Below are 18,294 nucleotides of genomic sequence, written 5' to 3'. Positions count from 1 at the left end.
GACCAAAATAGAACTTTTTGGTTTAAATGAGAAGCGTTATGTTTGGAGAAAGGAAAACACTGCATTCCAGCATAAGAACCTTATCCCATCTGTGAAACATGGTGGTGGTAGTATCATGGTTTGGGGCTAGTTTTGCTGCATCTGGGCCAGGACGGCTTGCCATCATTGATGGAACAATGAATTCTGAATTATACCAGTGAATTCTAAAGGAAAATGTCAGGACATCTGTCTATGAACTGAATCTCAAAAGAAGGTGGGTCATGCAGCAAGACAATGACCCTAAGCAAACAAGTCGTTCTACCAAAGAATGGTTAAAGAAGAACAAAGTTAGTGTTTTGGAATGGCCAAGTCAAAGTCCTGACCTTAATCCAATCAAAATGTTGCGGAAGGACCTGAAGTGAACAGTTCATGTGAGGAAACCCACCAACATCCCAGAGTTGAAGCTGTTCTGTACGGAGGAACGGGCTAAAATTCCTCCAAGCCGGTGTGCAGGACTGATCAACAGTTACCGCAAACGTTTATTTGCAGTTATTGCTGCACAAGGGGGTCACACCAGATACTGAAAGCAAAGGTTCACATACTTTTGCCACTCACAGATATGTAATATTGGATCATTTTCCTCAATAAATAAATGACCAAGTATAATATTTTTGTCTCATTTGTTTAACTGGGTTCTCTTTATCAACTTCTAGTACTTGTGTGAAAATCTGATGATGTCTTAGGTCATATTTATGCAGAAATACAGAAAATTCTAAAGGGTTCACAAACTTTCAAGCACCACTGTAGTTCTCGCTCTCTTTTACATTATAGCGGCTATAAACGCTCTTTCCTTCACCAGCCCATCCTTCTGTCTTTTGAAAACAGAAAATAAATCGTAGCGTGTCGTGTTACCGAGTATAAACTTGACACTGGAGACTCCTTCCATAAAGGTTAAATAAACGGTTTGTCCACCGTACAAGCCCCCATCAATGAGCCGTTAGTATAGAAACAATAACGTATCAGAACCTGTGATTTGCAGCCACACTACTGTCAGAGCTGCTGTTCTAGAAAATTAATCAACACCTTCTAACCAATCAGAATCCAGAACCTGACAGCGCTTATTAGCACTGAGGTTTATTCAGACTTTATCCAGGGTTACTTTAAGGCAAACATTTTTGTGTCAGTTTCCACAAAACGTACATCACAGTCTGGAATGGAAACCCAAAACAAGAGGTCAAAGGTTATCGGGTACCATGGCAACAAGATAGCATGATAGCACTGGCATCATGCGACAGAGCATGCACGCACAGAATAATGGTTATACCACGCAGATTGGACTGTACCATGCTGTTTGTAGATAGGGGGCTTTCTATAGATATTATCTTTGGCTTTATTATCTGGAATGGAAGACAGAGAGAGCATGACAGACGCAGAGGTGAGAGAGAGAGAAGAGAGAGAGAGAGGAAGAACCATGAAAAAAAGAAGCATGAGTTAGGAGTTATTGAAGGATGGATTGAAGTCAGGACAGCAGAAAGGCAGCGCCGAGCTGAAGAACATCTGTCTCTGGATTAGAGCTGAAACTTCAGACTCCTTGTAATGTGTAAATGATCATGAATAGCATGCAACAATCACGAGTTTCCTTGCGTCGTCTTAGTTCGGTCTTTCAAATCATAATTTACAGACCAGCTTGTCGAGAGAAATGATTAAAGGAATAGTTCAGACAAAAAAAAAACAACAACAACTCAACATTTTATAATTAAAAAAATTACAATAATTACATCTTTCTCTTCATGCACATCATCAATAAAGGAATAAAAACACTCAGCGTAGTGCTGTTAGAGGAAAATAACCAGTGTAGAGATGGTGTGATGACGCAGATGTACTGTTAAAGTTGATTATTTTCCAACAACAGCATGTCCTGAAGTGTTTTATTCATCGTACAAACACCACAGCAATTTCTCAACACAAAGCATTTTTTATTTATAAAAGAATGACATCAGACAATGAAGGAAAGTTAATATGTGGTCAATTAAAGTTACATTTATAAACATATTATGTACAGCTTGTATAATTTCATTAGTTTCAGAGCAACATGCTGCCATCCAGACAAAATCTTTTTCAGGGAAGGCCTTCCTTCTTTCAGCAAGACAACGCCAAACCCATTTCTGCAGATATTAAAACTGCATGGCTCTGTACTAAAAGAGTCCGGGTGCTAAACTGGCCTGCTGCAGTCCAGACCTGTTTCCCATTTAAAATATTTGGCGCATTATGAAACGCAAAATACGACAAAGGAGACCCCAAACTGTTGAGCAAATGAAATTGTATATCAGGCAAGAATGGGACAACATTTCTCTTTCAAAACTACAGCAACTGGTCTCAAACATTTACAGAGTGTTGTTAAAAGTAGAGGTGATGCAACACAGTGGTAAACACCCCTGTCCCAACTTTTCTGAGAAACGTTGCTGACATCAAATTCAAAATGAGCATATATTTTTCAAAAAACAATAAAAATTTCTCAGTTTCAACATTTGATATGTTGTCTTTGTACTATTTTCAGTGAAACATAGGGTTTATATGATTTGCAGAATTATCACATTCTCTTTTTAGTTATGTTTTACAGAGTGTTCCAACTTTTTTGGAATTGGGGTTGTACTAGTTTGACTTATGTAGACTGAGCACAGTGCTGTATTAATATGATCTGATATGTTATAATATCTGAACTTGGGTGAGAATCTAGAGTTTATTTCTATTCCAGAGCTTTGAAAATAAATGATGGAATTACGTAGCATGCATTTGAAGACTAATTGCGCTGAAACTCATAATCAACACTGACCGACAAATCCGAATCCAGAATTCAACAGCGCTGTGATATGACACATAGACAGTCGATAATGCACAGAGTTTGAGCTTTAGAGGTTTTATTACCTTCGCCAACTCTGTTTCTTTCTTTGCTTTTTCTCAACATAACTCAAAAAGTAGTGAACAGATTTGGATAAAATTTGAAGGAAAGGTGGCTCATGGGGCAAGGAACTGATTTGATTTTGGTGTAAATCTGTATATGTATGTAGAGCCAAGATCCGGATATGTATGTATGTATGTATGTATGTATGTATGTGGATCCGGGATTTTTTTGCCTGTTCCCAACGTAACTCAAAAAGTCGTGAAGAGATTTGGATGAAATTTGGTGGACAGCTTTAGTATTATCCTAGGATCACGTGATTTGATTTTGATGTTAACACAGTATGTGGCTTGGCGGCGGTATGGACTCTACCGAGTGCTCCTCTAGTTATAAGTTGCTAATATTAAGAGGAGCCTAAAGCTACCAGTTTAGCGAGCTACGTAACGTCTGGAAAAGTGCGTCATGAATTTTTGCATGAATTATTTCTTTCAGAGAACTCTGACTGTAATAATGATCAAATCCAGTCTGCTGAGTTTGACAGTGATTTGATTAAAATTATCATGAATACATATACCCAAAACATCCAGCTCCGAACCAATGAAGTATAAAATCCCTGAAACCCAGAACAATATGAGGCTAAATGGAGCAACTGAAATGGCACTATCGTTTAATTCTTTAATAATTGACCCAGCATGTTGGTCTCTCTGGTCCATTTCATCGTAACCTCACTTTACTTTAAGCTTGGCTGCTTCCAAACAACTGCTCTAAATTAACTGGAGAGCTTTTCAGGAAAAATGATTCATTTTTAACACAATACATGCAGCCTTTTTTTTTCATAAGAGCTGTTTCAGCATGTGCCAGTGCTGGAAACAAAAGACACCATTAAAATACAATAGAACAAAAACACATAAATGAACCCGATGGTTCATTTGACTGATTCCTCAGTGACAGTGACAGTTACGTGCTTATGAATAATACGCCTTCGCGCTGCCTTAGAGACGTAAATACAGCCATAAATGGAAATATATTACGACTTGGACTTCAAACCCAGCTTACGAGCGCAGTTCTTCTCATGAGATGTCTGCAAAAATGCTCTGGATAGAGAAGCTGTGTTCCAATCTAAACCTAAGATGAATCACGTTGGATTATTTTTTTTTTCATCTTTAATGTGATACAGTAACCAACAAAATTCCATTGATTTTGAATAGGATTTAGGTTCCAGGCTCGGACCGTGCTATTCCAAAACGTCGATCATCTTCTTCGTTGACTGGGATTTGTGTTTTGTGTCGTTATCGTGCTGGAAAGTGAAAATTTTCTTAATCTTCAGCTGTCTAACAGAGGCCAGCAGGTTTTGTGCCAAAATAGATTGGTATCTGGTGCTATCCATGATTCTATCTTGACCAGAGCCTCAGTCTCAGCTAAAGAGCAAAAGCAGCTCCATAGCATGAAGCTGCCACCACCATGCTTCACTATGGGTATTTTGTTATTTGGGTGATACACGGTCAGGTTTTTGTGCCCAAAACATTTTAGAATTTTTTCCAAAAAGTTCTACCTCAATCATGGTGTAGGTGGGCTTGGATTTTTTTTTTTTGGGAGAAAGGGCTTCATTCTCGTCACCCTAGCCCAGACATTACATTACAGATGCTCTTATCCAGATTTGGGGGTTAGGTGCCTTGAGCACTTCAACCAGTCCTGCTGGTCCAGGGAATCAAACCAGTGACCTTTTGGTCCCAAAGCTGCTTCTCTAACCATTAGGCCTTGGCCTCCCCTGGCTTCCCCCCTTTCACTTCACATGTCACATGGAGGGAGAGCCCGGTATTTCCCAGACATCCCGCAGCTACTTTAATGTTGCTGTCGGTCTTTTGGCAGCCAGGATTTTCTTGACCTTATATCATACGTCAACCTATACGGATTGTCCGGAAATTATACGGATTTTAGCTCATTTCAAGGGCATACAAACAGTCTTACGGATTTTCAGTATTTTCTGACCTAAATTTATTTTGTGTATCTTACTTGAACATTGTCAGCTGATCATCACAAAAACATACAAAAGCTCGATTTATAGACAAAGAACAGCGTGTATGCAGGGGCAGATAACCCAGACTATGTGAAACCGGATGTTTATTCCTCAAGCCTCGTGCAGTATCGCGACTGCGAGACTTCGCTCGTTCCGGTCATGTGCACGATCTGCATTTAAACGCGCCAAACGGTCATTGTTCGAACGATTTTCTCATTATGCAGAGCGACACTGTTTACACCCGAGAGATTTTGAATAGCGTCTGCTGAGTGAAAGAATGGGAACACCGAGAAAGAAAATGAGATACGGCGGGCGGTATCTTCCTGAATGGAAGGAGACATTTAATGGTGTCGTTGTTCAGGCGAAAAATGAGGAGTACGCGCACTGCACAGTTTGTGTGCGAGATATAAAAGTTGCGGCGTCTGGAGTTTACGACGTGACATCAGCGAAACTTGCACCAGAAACAGAATCAGCCGCAAATGACGATGTTTGCAAAGCCTAAGACCGATGATCAACCAACAAGTGTAATAAGAGCAGAAGTTACGATCTGTAATTTTATTGCTCAGCACAATTTGCCGCTAGCCGTTGCGGACCACCTGACAGAACTGTTGCCGCGAATTTGCACGGACAGTACGATTGCGAAATCTATCAGCTGTAGGCGCACCAAAACAATGCAAATAATCAAAAAGAGCTTGGCCTCCGAAGCTACACTACCGATCATCCAGCACTGCCGGACGCCGCCATTTTCCTTGATGATCGACGAATCAATCCAATGACAAAAAGACGGACAAGTGACTGGCCGTTTTGGTGCGGATCTTTGACATAAACAGAGAGGCGAAGTCAAGAATCACAGACATGCCCGTGTGCAATATCGGCACGGGCGAGGCGATTTTCGACATGCTGGACGAAGTTCTCAGGCAAGTTATATTTACTTATTTATTTATTAAGTTCGGTGCGATTCGAAGGCTATAAGGATTTTATGTTGATTTTATGGATTTCTTCCTCTGATACTACAGGTGGACGCCCAAAGGGGTTGACATGTATATCAATTTTGGAACGGTGTCCTATTCTTGGTAATGTCACTGTGCTGCATTCATGGTGTTCAACTGTACATCTAATGTTTTGGAAATTAATTTTTCCCCCTCTCCTGATTGATACTTTTCCACAATGAGATCCTGTACACACTTTGTAAGCTCTTCCTGGACCATGGCTCCAACAGTCACATGAAACCAAGAAGAAAATTGGACAATTTTTTTTTTTTTTTTAAATCTTCATTTAGTGTTAATCAGAATCACGTCCCTGATAACCCGTGGATGATAAATACCTCTGAACATGAGTTGGAAAGTGATTGGTTCGTTCTGAGTACAGCCCCATGACCCACCTTTTATAAGAGTGCACATACTTATGCAACCAGGGTTTTTTTTTCCCCTCCCTAAAATGTTTTTCAGTTGAATTATGTCGGTTGCTATAGCACATGAAAGGTAGAAAAAGTTCAGAGAGGATTGATCTTGGTTTCATTTTTCTTATATTACTAAATGTGCGATTTTTGTTTTGCAATAGGGGTGTGTAGTTTTTTTTTGTACACACACTATCCACTGTAGTTCCCTACATAGGCAGCATATTTTCATATTTTGGACTTCCTGAGGCACTTATTAGGATAAGTGGCTCATTAATCCAAAAATTGAACGCAGCTTCACATATAGAGCATCTCTTTCGTCCAGTATACAGCATTTCTGATTTATTTTCTCCATGGACTTTTCAGAAAATGCATCAAAAGAGTTTCAAGTATCAAACCAAACCAAACAGCTGCGAGATGAATCATAACCTCGTGGAAATTATGAAGCAAAAAAATAAAAACAGTCAAAAAAAAAAAAGGCAAGGGTGCAAGACTTGTCTTTTAAACACTATCTTTAAAAAAGTAGAAATATTTATTCTGTAAATGAAAAATTATACCACTATTTAACTCGTCACACCTTTGTAGCTCACAGCAAGTTGATTTATCAGGTTTACAAATGAGCTCGTTTTTAATTTCTTTGTTGAACTCGAGAGACAATCTCATCTCATCTCATCTCATTATCTCTAGCCGCTTTATCCTGTTCTACAGGGTCGCAGGCAAGCTGGAGCCTATCCCAGCTGACTACGGGCGAAAGGCGGGGTTCACCCTGGACAAGTCGCCAGGTCATCACAGGGCTGACACATAGACACAGACAACCATTCACACTCACATTCACACCTACGCTCAATTTAGAGTCACCAGTTAACCTAACCTGCATGTCTTTGGACTGTGGGGGAAACCGGAGCACCCGGAGGAAACCCACGCGGACACGGGGAGAACATGCAAACTCCACACAGAAAGGCCCTCGCCGGCCACGGGGCTCGAACCCGGACCTTCTTGCTGTGAGGCGACAGCGCTAACCACTACACCACCCTGCCGCCCCGAGAGACAATCTGATAATTATATTCACAGGGTAAAAAAAAATCTTTATGAAACTTTCAAACAATTTGCATTTTTTGTACATAATGTTAACTTCAAAGCTTACATCGCTAACATGCACCTGGCTGTCATTCAGCAGTTCAACAAATAAGTCTGTCTCAATTATTATAATTACATCATCGCCCGGTGATGATCACCCTTTAGACTGTACAGTCACAAATATTTATTATTCTATCCACATTCACTGGATATCAGCAATCGCACGCTCTGATTGGCTACTGTACGACTAGGATATCAGCTCAAATACTGTGAGTAGAGAAAAACAAAATGGAGCGTGTTACTGAATCAACCGAGGGCAAAATAAAAATTCTACTCGAAAACAAAACCCTAAAAATTGTTAAATTATATAAAATAAAGGGGCGGCACGGTGGTGTAGTGGTTAGCGCTGTCGCCTCACAGCAAGAAGGTCCTGGGTTCGAGCCCCGTGGCCGGCGAGGGCCTTTCTGTGTGGAGTTTGCATGTTCTCCCCGTGTCCGCGTGGGTTTCCTCCGGGTGCTCTGGTTTCCCCCACAGTCCAAAGACATGCAGGTTAGGTTAACTGGTGACTCTAAATTGACCGTAGGTGTGAATGTGAGTGTGAATGGTTGTCTGTGTCTATTGCTGTGTTCACACTTATACCGGTACGAAAGTGGTATAACTGTATTAATACAAAGTATACCGGTACAGTTTAGTGCATCTGTCCACACTAGCGAGAAATGTTTGCGGTTTTCTTTCACGGTAGTTGAAATGCGCGTGCGCGAAATGTTTCCGTGGTTACCGAGTAACTTCCTTCCGAGAATATGGCGGATGAAACAACGTGTGTGTGCTTTTTGTTGTCAGTGTACAGTCTGTATTTCTGGTGGTCATTTATTCAGTCGAATCGTATAAAACGCGCGAGGCAGTTGAGAAAGAAACAAACGAATCTCCGTTCTTCACTATTTTATTCAGCGAAGACATCGATTGAGGTGTGTGACTTTGCGCATGCGCATTATATTTGTATCGATACAGAACTGCTTCATCTGTCCACACTACAGCGAAGTGCTATAGTACCGATACTGTACCGGTACGAAACCCATACATTTGTGGGTTTCGTACCGATACAGTTATACCACTACAGTACCGGTATAGTTGCTAGTGTGGACAGGTGTTGCGGTATGAAAGTAGTTTCGTATCGGAACAAAATCCCTAGTGTGGACAGGGTATATGTGTCAGCCCTGTGATGACCTGGCGACTTGTCCAGGGTGTACCCCGCCTTTCGCCCGTAGTCAGCTGGGATAGGCTCCAGCTCGCCTGCGACCCTGTAGAAGGATAAAGCGGCTAGAGATGAGATTAATTTTTCCCATTCTGATGTTTGAACATTGTGAACTGAAGCTCCTGATTCGTATCTGCGTGATTTGATGCTGTCAAAGGATCGGCCGATTAGAGAACTGCAGACAACAGCAGGGTGTTCCTAATAAAGTGGCCGGTGAGTGGAGAACGATACCTTATACGAAATGAATCCAATCAGAAATATATCCGCTTAAATGAATGAGAACAATGAAAGTAATGTCACTTGCACAGGGTGCTAATAGTTACAGCTAATAGCAAATACAAAACCTGTTACTATTTGCTGTTTTCAAAATATACAGAATAATAAATATTGTAGCTCAGATGTTTGGGTGAACTGTAACGCAGTCATGAGGCTGTGCGGGGTCAGAGCGCAGGAGCGAAGCAGGCCTACCTGGGATGTGGAAATGCTTAGGTGCAGCCACGTAGGTGGAGGACGGAGACTTGCCATCGGAGTAGGTGGAGAAGCTCGGGGTACTACGACCACTTTCACTACCTCCGGGGGGGAACAGGAAGGGGAAGGGGTCGGGCAGGGCAGATAAACACAGAGAGGGGATTGGGGAGGGGATGGGAGAGAGCAGAGTTACTCTGTGTTGCTTCTTAAATCATTAACACAGTCACACCTCCATGACCCAACCAGCTAACGCTAAGTTTACTCACGTTTAGTCACGTCACGACTTCCCACGTCCCAATGTCGCCGCCTGATATTAACTCTTACATGTAAAGAACTGACGCCTGAGCAATTCAGTCGACTTCTATCACTTTTAACTTATGAGCCTACAATGAAGCATTATTATTAAATTATTAATCGTTTTAATTCATTTAAAATTTTCACTGGAAAAATATTTAGAATTAAAATGTAACTCAACTTGATCAACATTGAGGTTTCCATGACAATCTCACGAACCCTCTGTAGTAGACCAAGAACACGTCAACGACTCTTAAATACGTATATTTAACAGTTATTCCACAAAATCGAGTCGTACACGAGCTGATAGTCGACGAGGCGCGTAGCACCAAGATTGAGTGGAATAACTGTTTTATTCTGTCCACATTCAGTGGATTTTGAGAAACAGAGCATCTTTATTTTTATTTTTTTGCAAATTCGATAAATAAAAACTTTATACAAAACGTCCAGCAAAATAATTTCTGCTTAGAATGTAAACAAACCGGCAAAATGACAGGAACAATTTGTTAAAAAAGCGATGATGATAATAATAATAATAATGGGGGTGTCGTGGCTCGGGTGGATAAGGCGCCATACCATAAATCCGGGGGCCCGGGTTCGATTCCGACCCGAGGTCATTTCCCGATCCCTCCCCGTCTCTCTCTCCCACTCATTTCCTGTCTCTACACTGTCCTATCCAATAAAGGTGAAAAAAGCCCAAAAAATATCTTTAAAAAATAATAATAATAATTCTTGAAAAAAAAGATACGTTCTTACTACTAAATACTTTTATTCCATATTTTGCTGCTTTTTTTTTTCTTCTTCTTCTTTAGGGTCTTTTTGGTGGTTGGCAAACGACCTTAAAGGTGCATTACTGCCACCGACTGGGTTGGAGTGTGGAACAGGAGATATTGGGGGGAAAAAAAACAAAAAACTATATTCTTTTACTTATTTGTTTCTTTTAAATACTTGATGATTTTGGGAGGTTTGTTTTTGAGTAGAGTTTTTATTTCGTCCTCGGTTGGTTCATCAACACGCGCCGCCATTTTGTTTTTCTCTACTCACGGTATATGAGCTGATAGCCTAGTCGTAGAGTAGCCAATCAGAGCGTGCGATTTCTCATATCCAGTGAATTTAGATAGAATAATAATTCTTTTTCTGAGTTCATATCAAGAGTCATGTTTACAGACTCCAATTAGCTTCCTAATAAAGAATGACTTTTCATTCACATATTTTGTCAGTAGCCGAGTTTCTAAGCCTCAGTTTATTGCTCTGTTTTTCTTCCTAGTGGAATAACAAAGCTCTATCTCTCTCTCTGCCTTTCAAATCTTCTGATTCAATTGCAGTCTGCAAGACGATTTTAATCTACAAAGCAGATTTCGAGTTCATTCGGTGGACCGGATCATAACCTTTATCTAGATGACGCGTTTGTTTCACAGCCCTGCTTTAGAGGCTTTGGTTCCCTTTCAGCACACATTCACTCATCGGTCCGGGGGTGAACTGATTTAATACCCCTGTGACCACAGACTACAAGAATGCATGGTGTCATTAGCAGGCTGGATCATGAGGTCATGAGGAAGGAAGCACTTTTTTTTATAAACACTTGAAAAGACGAGGGACAGAAAACAAGAAAGAAAGCAAGAGAAAGGGACACGAGGAAAAGAGAGGAGAGAGGTGCATATATATTGTTTGTGAAAGTATGTGGCTGTAAAGTGTTGGCTGACTCTTTCATTCTGTCTCTCACATACACACAGACAGTGTACACTGTACTAATATACACTTTTGCACTCTACACACATGCACAACATGGAGAATTCGGTCAGTAAAAGGCCGGTCAATGTCCGTAAGAAACTCCTCCACACATCTGGAGATGTTACATTCCAGAAATGAAGTCTGAGAACAAAATTGGACCTTTTTTTAACCTGAAAAGGCATGACTTTGACATCTAAAGTAAATACAGGTAAAGTGTCCTTCTCGACAAGCTACAGTGAGGGGAAATAAGTATTCAGTCACTTCAAATTTACGCACGTCTTTTGTCTTGTGCTTGTAAAGTGCAAAAGTAGAAATCAAAGTTGTCAGGGATGACATTATTACACAACAGTTAAATGAAGACGTACAGAGCCGTAGCACAGTCCTTAAACTTCCCTGTCTGTTAAACGGCTTTGATAAAATGCAGGAGGAAAGGTCACAAACGCATCATCAGAGAGAAGCTAAACGCCACTTGAAAAAAGTTGCAGGACGACTCTGAAAGCAGCAGGAACAACAGATGCACAGAGAATAATATCAACAATGAACTGCAGTGTGATCATCTCTGTTTCTCCATCGCATGCTAATCTCCTCTGCTAAAAAAAAAAAAAAAGAGATTTTGGGACAATATACGGTACCATACTCTGGTGAAATGATGAAAAAAGAAATAGAACTCTCTGGCAATCAAATAAAAGGATTCTAAGAGCATGGTAACCAGAGTGAAGCATGGGGTGGGAGCATCACTACTGCCTGCTTCTCTGCAAACAGGTTTTACACATCATCAAGGGTAACACCAACGGAGGGAAATTAATCAGCCAAGAACCTGAATCTGGAGAGAATCTGGATGTTTGAGTAAAACAATGACTTCAAACATACAGCCAAGATGACTTGAGAAATCCTTGCATGGTTGGACAAATCTCCTGACTCAAATCCCAGTGAAAACTTTGAAGCATTTTGAAATTGCAAATCCATCAGAGGAATTCTTTGAACCTTGAGGAACTAAAGATGATCTGCGAAGAGGAATTGACCAAAATTTAATTACGGTATTGCAAAAAAGCTAATTGAGTCATCTAAAGTCCTTCCCGTGCCATGCCCTGGTCATCCCAGGCAGTCTCCCGTCCCAGTACTAACCGAGCCATTAAGGCACATTGGGTGGCACCGACCTCCATTTCCATAGCCCTCGGCCTCTCGGCTATACAGCTAGGGTTACAGTGGGGGGGGGGCGGGTTTGACTCCCCACTCGCACCTGTATTGAAGCATGCCTTGCCAGATGGCAGTAGGTACCATTTTTATGATGGTCTTTGGTATGACCTGACCGCAAGTAGAACTCGCGATCTCCCAATCGAGAGGCGGACACGCTAACCACTAGGCCAGATCGCAATAATTGCTTCAGACCAAATCTGCAATTGCCAACAATGACTTTGATCATTTCTCTGTGTTTATGAATCATACTTTTTTTGGGCTTAAATTTCAAAGTCAAACTTTTTTATTATCTGCGTAAATTTGAAGTGGATAAACAGTAACTATCACGAGTTGGCCTAGTGACTAGTGTGTCAGCCTCTGGACCAGGAGATCATGAGTTCTACTTGCGGTAGGGTAGTTTGGTTAACACCAGACCATATCACAAGTGAAATATGGTCTGGAATCCGCCTATTGAATTTCTCGTAGGGGAGGTGTGGTTTACGATTTGTCAACGGCCGTTTATTGGGATGTTGCGAATGTCTATCATTTGGCGTATACGTAGCCCATGGCCAATCATGGCAGTTGTACCCAGTGACGTAGTTAGAGTGACGAAGAAGACGAAGAAAGACTGTAACGCCAAACGCTGTTCTTTTTTTAAAACAAACTTTTGCTCTAAACTATTCAGAACAGTGTCTAAAGCTTGATCGAAAGTTTGGTTCGTATCGCTCGCCGCCATGTTAAATGTGATCCGTAAACAGTCCCAAATAAACTACAAGCTTCCGTTTGTCGAGTAGTACGGCGTCACGGTCTTTCCACCCCTCCCCACTCTCTGATTGGCTCCCTAACTCAGGCGAGCCTTTAGACCATAGTTTCCATGCTGTCTTTTCAGATCGGAACGATTGTGCAAAGCAGCATGGGATTTCCCAGGCTAGCGGTAGGGTAGGGGTGTACCAAAGACCATCATAAAAATGGTACCTGCTGCCTTCTGGCAAGGCATGCCGCAATACAGATGTAAGTAGGGCATCAAACTCTTGCAATTATGAGAACCAGCCCCCCACTGTAACCCTAGCTATGTAACAAGCGAGAGGCTAAGGGCTATAAAAACGGAGATCGGCACCGCTCAATGCACCTTAAGGGCCTGGTTAGTACTGGGACAGGAGACTTCATGGGAAGACCAGATCCTGGTGTGGGAGGGACTTTGATACAGTAAGTACCGGAAGTACTTAATAAACGTGCTTGAATACTTATTTCCCCTTACTGTATATGTGCACGTTTCAGATTAATAAATCCTACAAAATCTCCAGAAAGCAATATTTGTCGTGAGAACAGCTGAACTCGCATCCCTACTGACTGTCGAGTCAGCGTATGTGGCTCCACACCCAATAAATGGTCTAGAAGTACAAAAAACAGAACACTGAAGACGTGGTTAGACCCAGAATCAAGCCAAATGGAACACAGACCCCAAATTATGATTCGTTCACTATGCCCTTTAATCTTCTTCTGAGACCTTCATTTTACCCCTCGAGTGGTTGAGAGCCCTGAATAATCCCTTTCCAAGATCTGTAGACAACTGACATTACACCATGCCACATGGAATGAGATAAACTTCTGTATTCCCTGACTCGCAAAGAGCCTCGAATCTGAGCTGGTATTGATTTGTGTCATGACGGACGCCAGCGAAGGATGTCGGATTCGAGATTAGGGATTAGAGATTAGACAAAATTACACAAGATAATCTGCAGGCAGTAATCTTCAGACATCAGGTACAATCCAACAACATGGCACAACACCGGCAGGCACAAATACCACACTCACACACTGATACATGTTCAGTCGTTGGTATGATATGTACAGTATTTAATATTCCAGCTCATTCTAGTGCAGTCATTATTATAACGGCGACAATATGCTGCACACAAAACACACAGTTCCATGCAACATCACAGTGCTGATGTTAAAATACACACAGTCTGTACACACACCAGATCTGCCAACCCTGAAGAGGAATGAGTAAAAACAACACCAAAAACACATGTTTACTTCTCTTGTAAACAAAACAAAATCAGTCATGACTCATTAACAGAACACTACCAGGTTTTTTACAAATCGCTTGTTGAATGTTCCTTGGAAAAATGTTTCCATAGAGCTGTTGATCATGAAGCAAAGACAGATGCAGGACAGAAACCTGCGTTCCTCCCCAATTTACGGTAGTCATGACCAATTCCCACCCAACCCGGAAGGGTGAAGGTTATCGCATGCTTCCTCCGAGTCATGTGACGCCAGCAGACCACATCTTTTCAAACTGCTGCACATGCAACGTAACACACTCGGAGGAAAGCGCTATCCGCCCACTTCTACATGCATGAGCTCACAGATGCACATGATGGGCTAGAGTAATTGCAGGGAAAAAGCATACCACCCCTCACTCCCCGAGAGCACGGCTAATTTTGCTCTTTTGCGCTCTATGACATCACCAAGACTCAAACCAACAATTTCCAGATGCTAGAGTGAACAGTTTTCTGTTGCACCACACAGGAGCCCCATAAACTGCATTTTAAATCACTTTCTAATCACTATTAAAATGATTTATAAAGGGGTCGTGAAAATTTTGGTTTGTCCATAATAAATCTAGCTAACCGACGCTAACGCTATACTTCTCTAATGTTAGCCAAGTTGAACATCCAGTATATTGATGCAATTTCTCAGATTAACGGACTCAAAACATTCTCCGTTGACTGTAAGGATCGTATTGCATCAGCGTGAACATCAAGATGTGATGAGAGCACACTACTAATGTGAGTTTGGTCGAAGGGGGTGGGGCTTCCAGGGAAATATCAGTTAATATTGGAGAGTTAAAAATACATAGACAACTGTCAATCATTTCAGATTAATGTCTCGATTGGCTCATCTGGTAGAAAAAAGAAGGGGAATGTGTGTGTGTGATAACTCATATCAGCGTAATCCAATGTTCAAATGCCAAGCTCCTACGCGAAAACTGTAAAGGTTGGCAGGTCTGAGACACCAAGCAACAGCAAGCAGAAACAAACTGAACGGTCCATGGAGTGAACCTTGGGGTACACCTACAATCCCACAGGACTGGATTACAGTAATAAGAGATACCGAAAGGTCCAGGGCTTTACTGTAAGGAGGCAAACTTAGATGCAGGCCTGTCCTAGGTTTACTTTCAGAGACTTGTTCTTGTTTCAATTCTGTCTCAATTCCTGTTTAGGGAAGGCGGGCGAAGAACAAGGTAGTAGTTTCATATCTCAGTGTTTTTTTTTTTTTAATGAACAAAAGTTATTTATCCCTTAAACAAACAGATCAGTAATATTTGACACTCATTAGTGTTCAGCAGTGAAAGCACATCATATGGATCCATGCATGGCGTGACATTAGTTGGTTTTAGCGAGCACAACGAGGCCTGCAGGCTGAGCCATGTACCTCTGAAGTATGGGATGTAGTTGTGCTGTTGGAGCATGGCCAGGGTGGTGGGGTTCAGGGAAAGATTCTGTGGGATACTTCGAACACCACTACTGTAGTACAAGGGCAGTGAGGAAGAGTCTCTGGGCCTACCCTGGCCGGAATATCGACCCGTAGTGTACACGGGTAACGAGTTGGAATTCCCGGGTTGTGGTGTGTACCCACTGCTGGCATATTGTTCTGAACAAGGAGTCCGACACCAGCCAGGAGAACAAGGGCAGTAAAATAAAGTCAGTGATTACCAAGTCTGATATATATTCATTTATTATACATACAGGACACTTTTTTTGATGGAATAAAAACGTGTTCTATTCCCATCTAGTGGGTTTCATTCATTTGGTTTGATAGCATGCAATATTGTTAGCATATCGCTAATCCTACATGTATTACATCACTCTACCCAATGGAGAATAAGCGTTGAATATTAGTTTACGATATTGCATGGTTGTCAAGACAACATGATGTCACACATCGGAGACGTAAAACTTCTGCACTAGCGAGTAAACGAACATGGCCGCCAGGTTTGCTTCATTAAATACAGAAGATTTTGAAAGAGAAAGATGCGTTCAACACCCTAAAGGAATGTGTATGTATAATAATAATAATAATAATAATAATAATAATATTGTCTGGCTTTTTTTCATGGTCTATCAGATATATTCCATTCAGATATTCGTCTTCGACTCATTCAGTATCATGCTAGCTGAATGGAATATATTTGATATACCACTCAATGCCAGCCAATATTATTTAAATATATTAGGAATATAATATCACAATACAAATTTATGACAATTTGAATCGATTAAATAAAAAAATTAAATCACAATTATTATCAGGCTGTGTAATCTCAGTTTTTTTTCCTAGCTGTAATTATTGTTTAGACAGAAGAGGGTACAATAACTTAAAATATCAGGAATACACATTACTTCACTGTAGGTGGAAGTAACACAGATCTAATGCTGCGAAAACACACAAAAAAACCCCTAAAATGTCAAAAGAGCTGCTGTGTGATTGTATACAAATAGATTTAACAAGAAATCCGAGCTCTCTCTCTTTTTACATATGGCTGAAAGATAAAGAAAAGAGAAGCAAATGGAGGAAGTACAAATGTTCATAAACGTTTATGAAGAAAAATAATATTTGTGATTAACTTTTTTCACATTTAATAAAAGGAATGTTTTAGTTCATAGGCTATTATATTTTACTCCAAACTTTACAAACGTGGAGAAATAATTATTGCTGGTCATTAATAAAACGAAACAAGTGTTTTATTTTAAGTTCTTTAACAAAAGGACTATTCAAGTCAATAAAGAATAGGAAAATAAATGTTCATTTTTTTGTAATAAAATTTTCTTCATTTAATTTTTTTGAGAAATATCCTGGGAAAATTGAATAATGAACCCAATATTGTGAATTGAATCGTGAATTGGGTGAATTGTTACATGGCTACACACACACACACCACACACAGTACTGTGCAAAAGTCTTAGCCCCCCTTCATACAAACTTTGTTATAGATTTTTATTTTATGACTTCTACATTATTGAGTCAAAACATGACTAAAACATTTTAGAGTTCCAAACATTCGGGGTTTTTCCAGCACAAAACTAAATGTTAGAGGAAAAAAAAAAGTTTGTAGCGTGTCTGAGCAGCATATTCCATAAGCAAGCATTTTCCAGATTAAAAAAGAAAACATAATGAAGGCTACTGGAAAATTTTTGGTGTAAAATGAAGAAGTGAGTGTGACAGTCAAAGTGTCCAGAAGAACTGTGGCTGGTTCTGTAAGACGCTCAGTAAAACCTACAGATCATTTCCACATAAAACTGACCTCACTGGACCTCAGACGGATATATATATATATATAAATAATATTTTTTTTTTTAAAGCAAAGGGTCGTCTCACACCAAATATTGACTTTGTTTCATTTATTATGGCTCACTGATTACTGTTTATAGTATTTTTTAATGTTGAAACGTTTCATTTCATTATTTTTTAGTTGTTTTTGGTTGACAGCACTTCTTTACATAATATTATGTCGAAGACTTTTACACAGAACTGTATGTGTGTGTATATATACAGTATACACACACATATATACATAGACCGGTGTATATATGTGTGTGTGTGTGTGTGTGTGTGTGTGTGTGTGTGTGTGTACTTGAGCTACGTTCACATTACTGTATTGAAGTGACACAACTCTTATTCTGCCTCAATGTGATCCGTATTCACAGATGTGGACTTTTTTCTTTTAAAAGGAATGCGTGGACAAAATAAATCTGATCTTTTTAAATCAGACCTGAGCCACTTTCATATCTGATCCTGGATCATATCTGATATGCGTCCATGTGACATGAATTACAACACTCCGACTGGAATGCATGTGCCTTTATCCCCATATGCTTTAGGAAGCACACTGTACAGTGGTGCTTGAAAGTTTGTGAACCCTTTAGAATTTTCTATATTTCTGCATAAATATGACCTAAAACATCATCAGATTTTCACACAAGTCCTAAAAGTAGATA

General features: G+C 40.4%; 1 protein-coding gene across 11 annotated transcripts in view; it reads right to left on the bottom strand.

The window, feature by feature from the left end:
- ablim2 (actin binding LIM protein family, member 2) overlaps nt 1-18,294 on the bottom strand; it is a 206,316-nt gene that overhangs the window by 21,200 nt on the left and 166,822 nt on the right. For 8 of the 11 annotated variants that reach the window (XR_009656406.1, XR_009656403.1, XR_009656407.1 and 5 more), the window contains 2 exons: nt 15,731-15,949; nt 9,089-9,190 (listed from right to left, as the gene is read on the bottom strand). The exons of 1 other annotated variant lie outside the window; for it this stretch is intronic. Coding sequence is in view for 1 of the 10 variants with exons in the window: in XM_060939188.1 (XP_060795171.1) it covers nt 9,089-9,190; nt 15,731-15,949 (321 nt within the window). In the remaining 9 variants the exon portion in view is untranslated. The remainder of the gene's footprint in view (nt 1-9,088; nt 9,191-15,730; nt 15,950-18,294) is intronic. 2 more of the 11 variants (XR_009656409.1, XR_009656410.1) reach the window with 1 other exon arrangement.

The sequence above is a fragment of the Neoarius graeffei genome, chromosome 14 (assembly GCF_027579695.1).
Source record: "Neoarius graeffei isolate fNeoGra1 chromosome 14, fNeoGra1.pri, whole genome shotgun sequence".
Classification (NCBI taxonomy): Eukaryota; Metazoa; Chordata; class Actinopteri; order Siluriformes; family Ariidae; genus Neoarius; species Neoarius graeffei.
The sequence above is the reverse complement of the archived record's forward strand: the minus strand, read 5'-3'. Positions and strand labels throughout refer to the sequence as shown.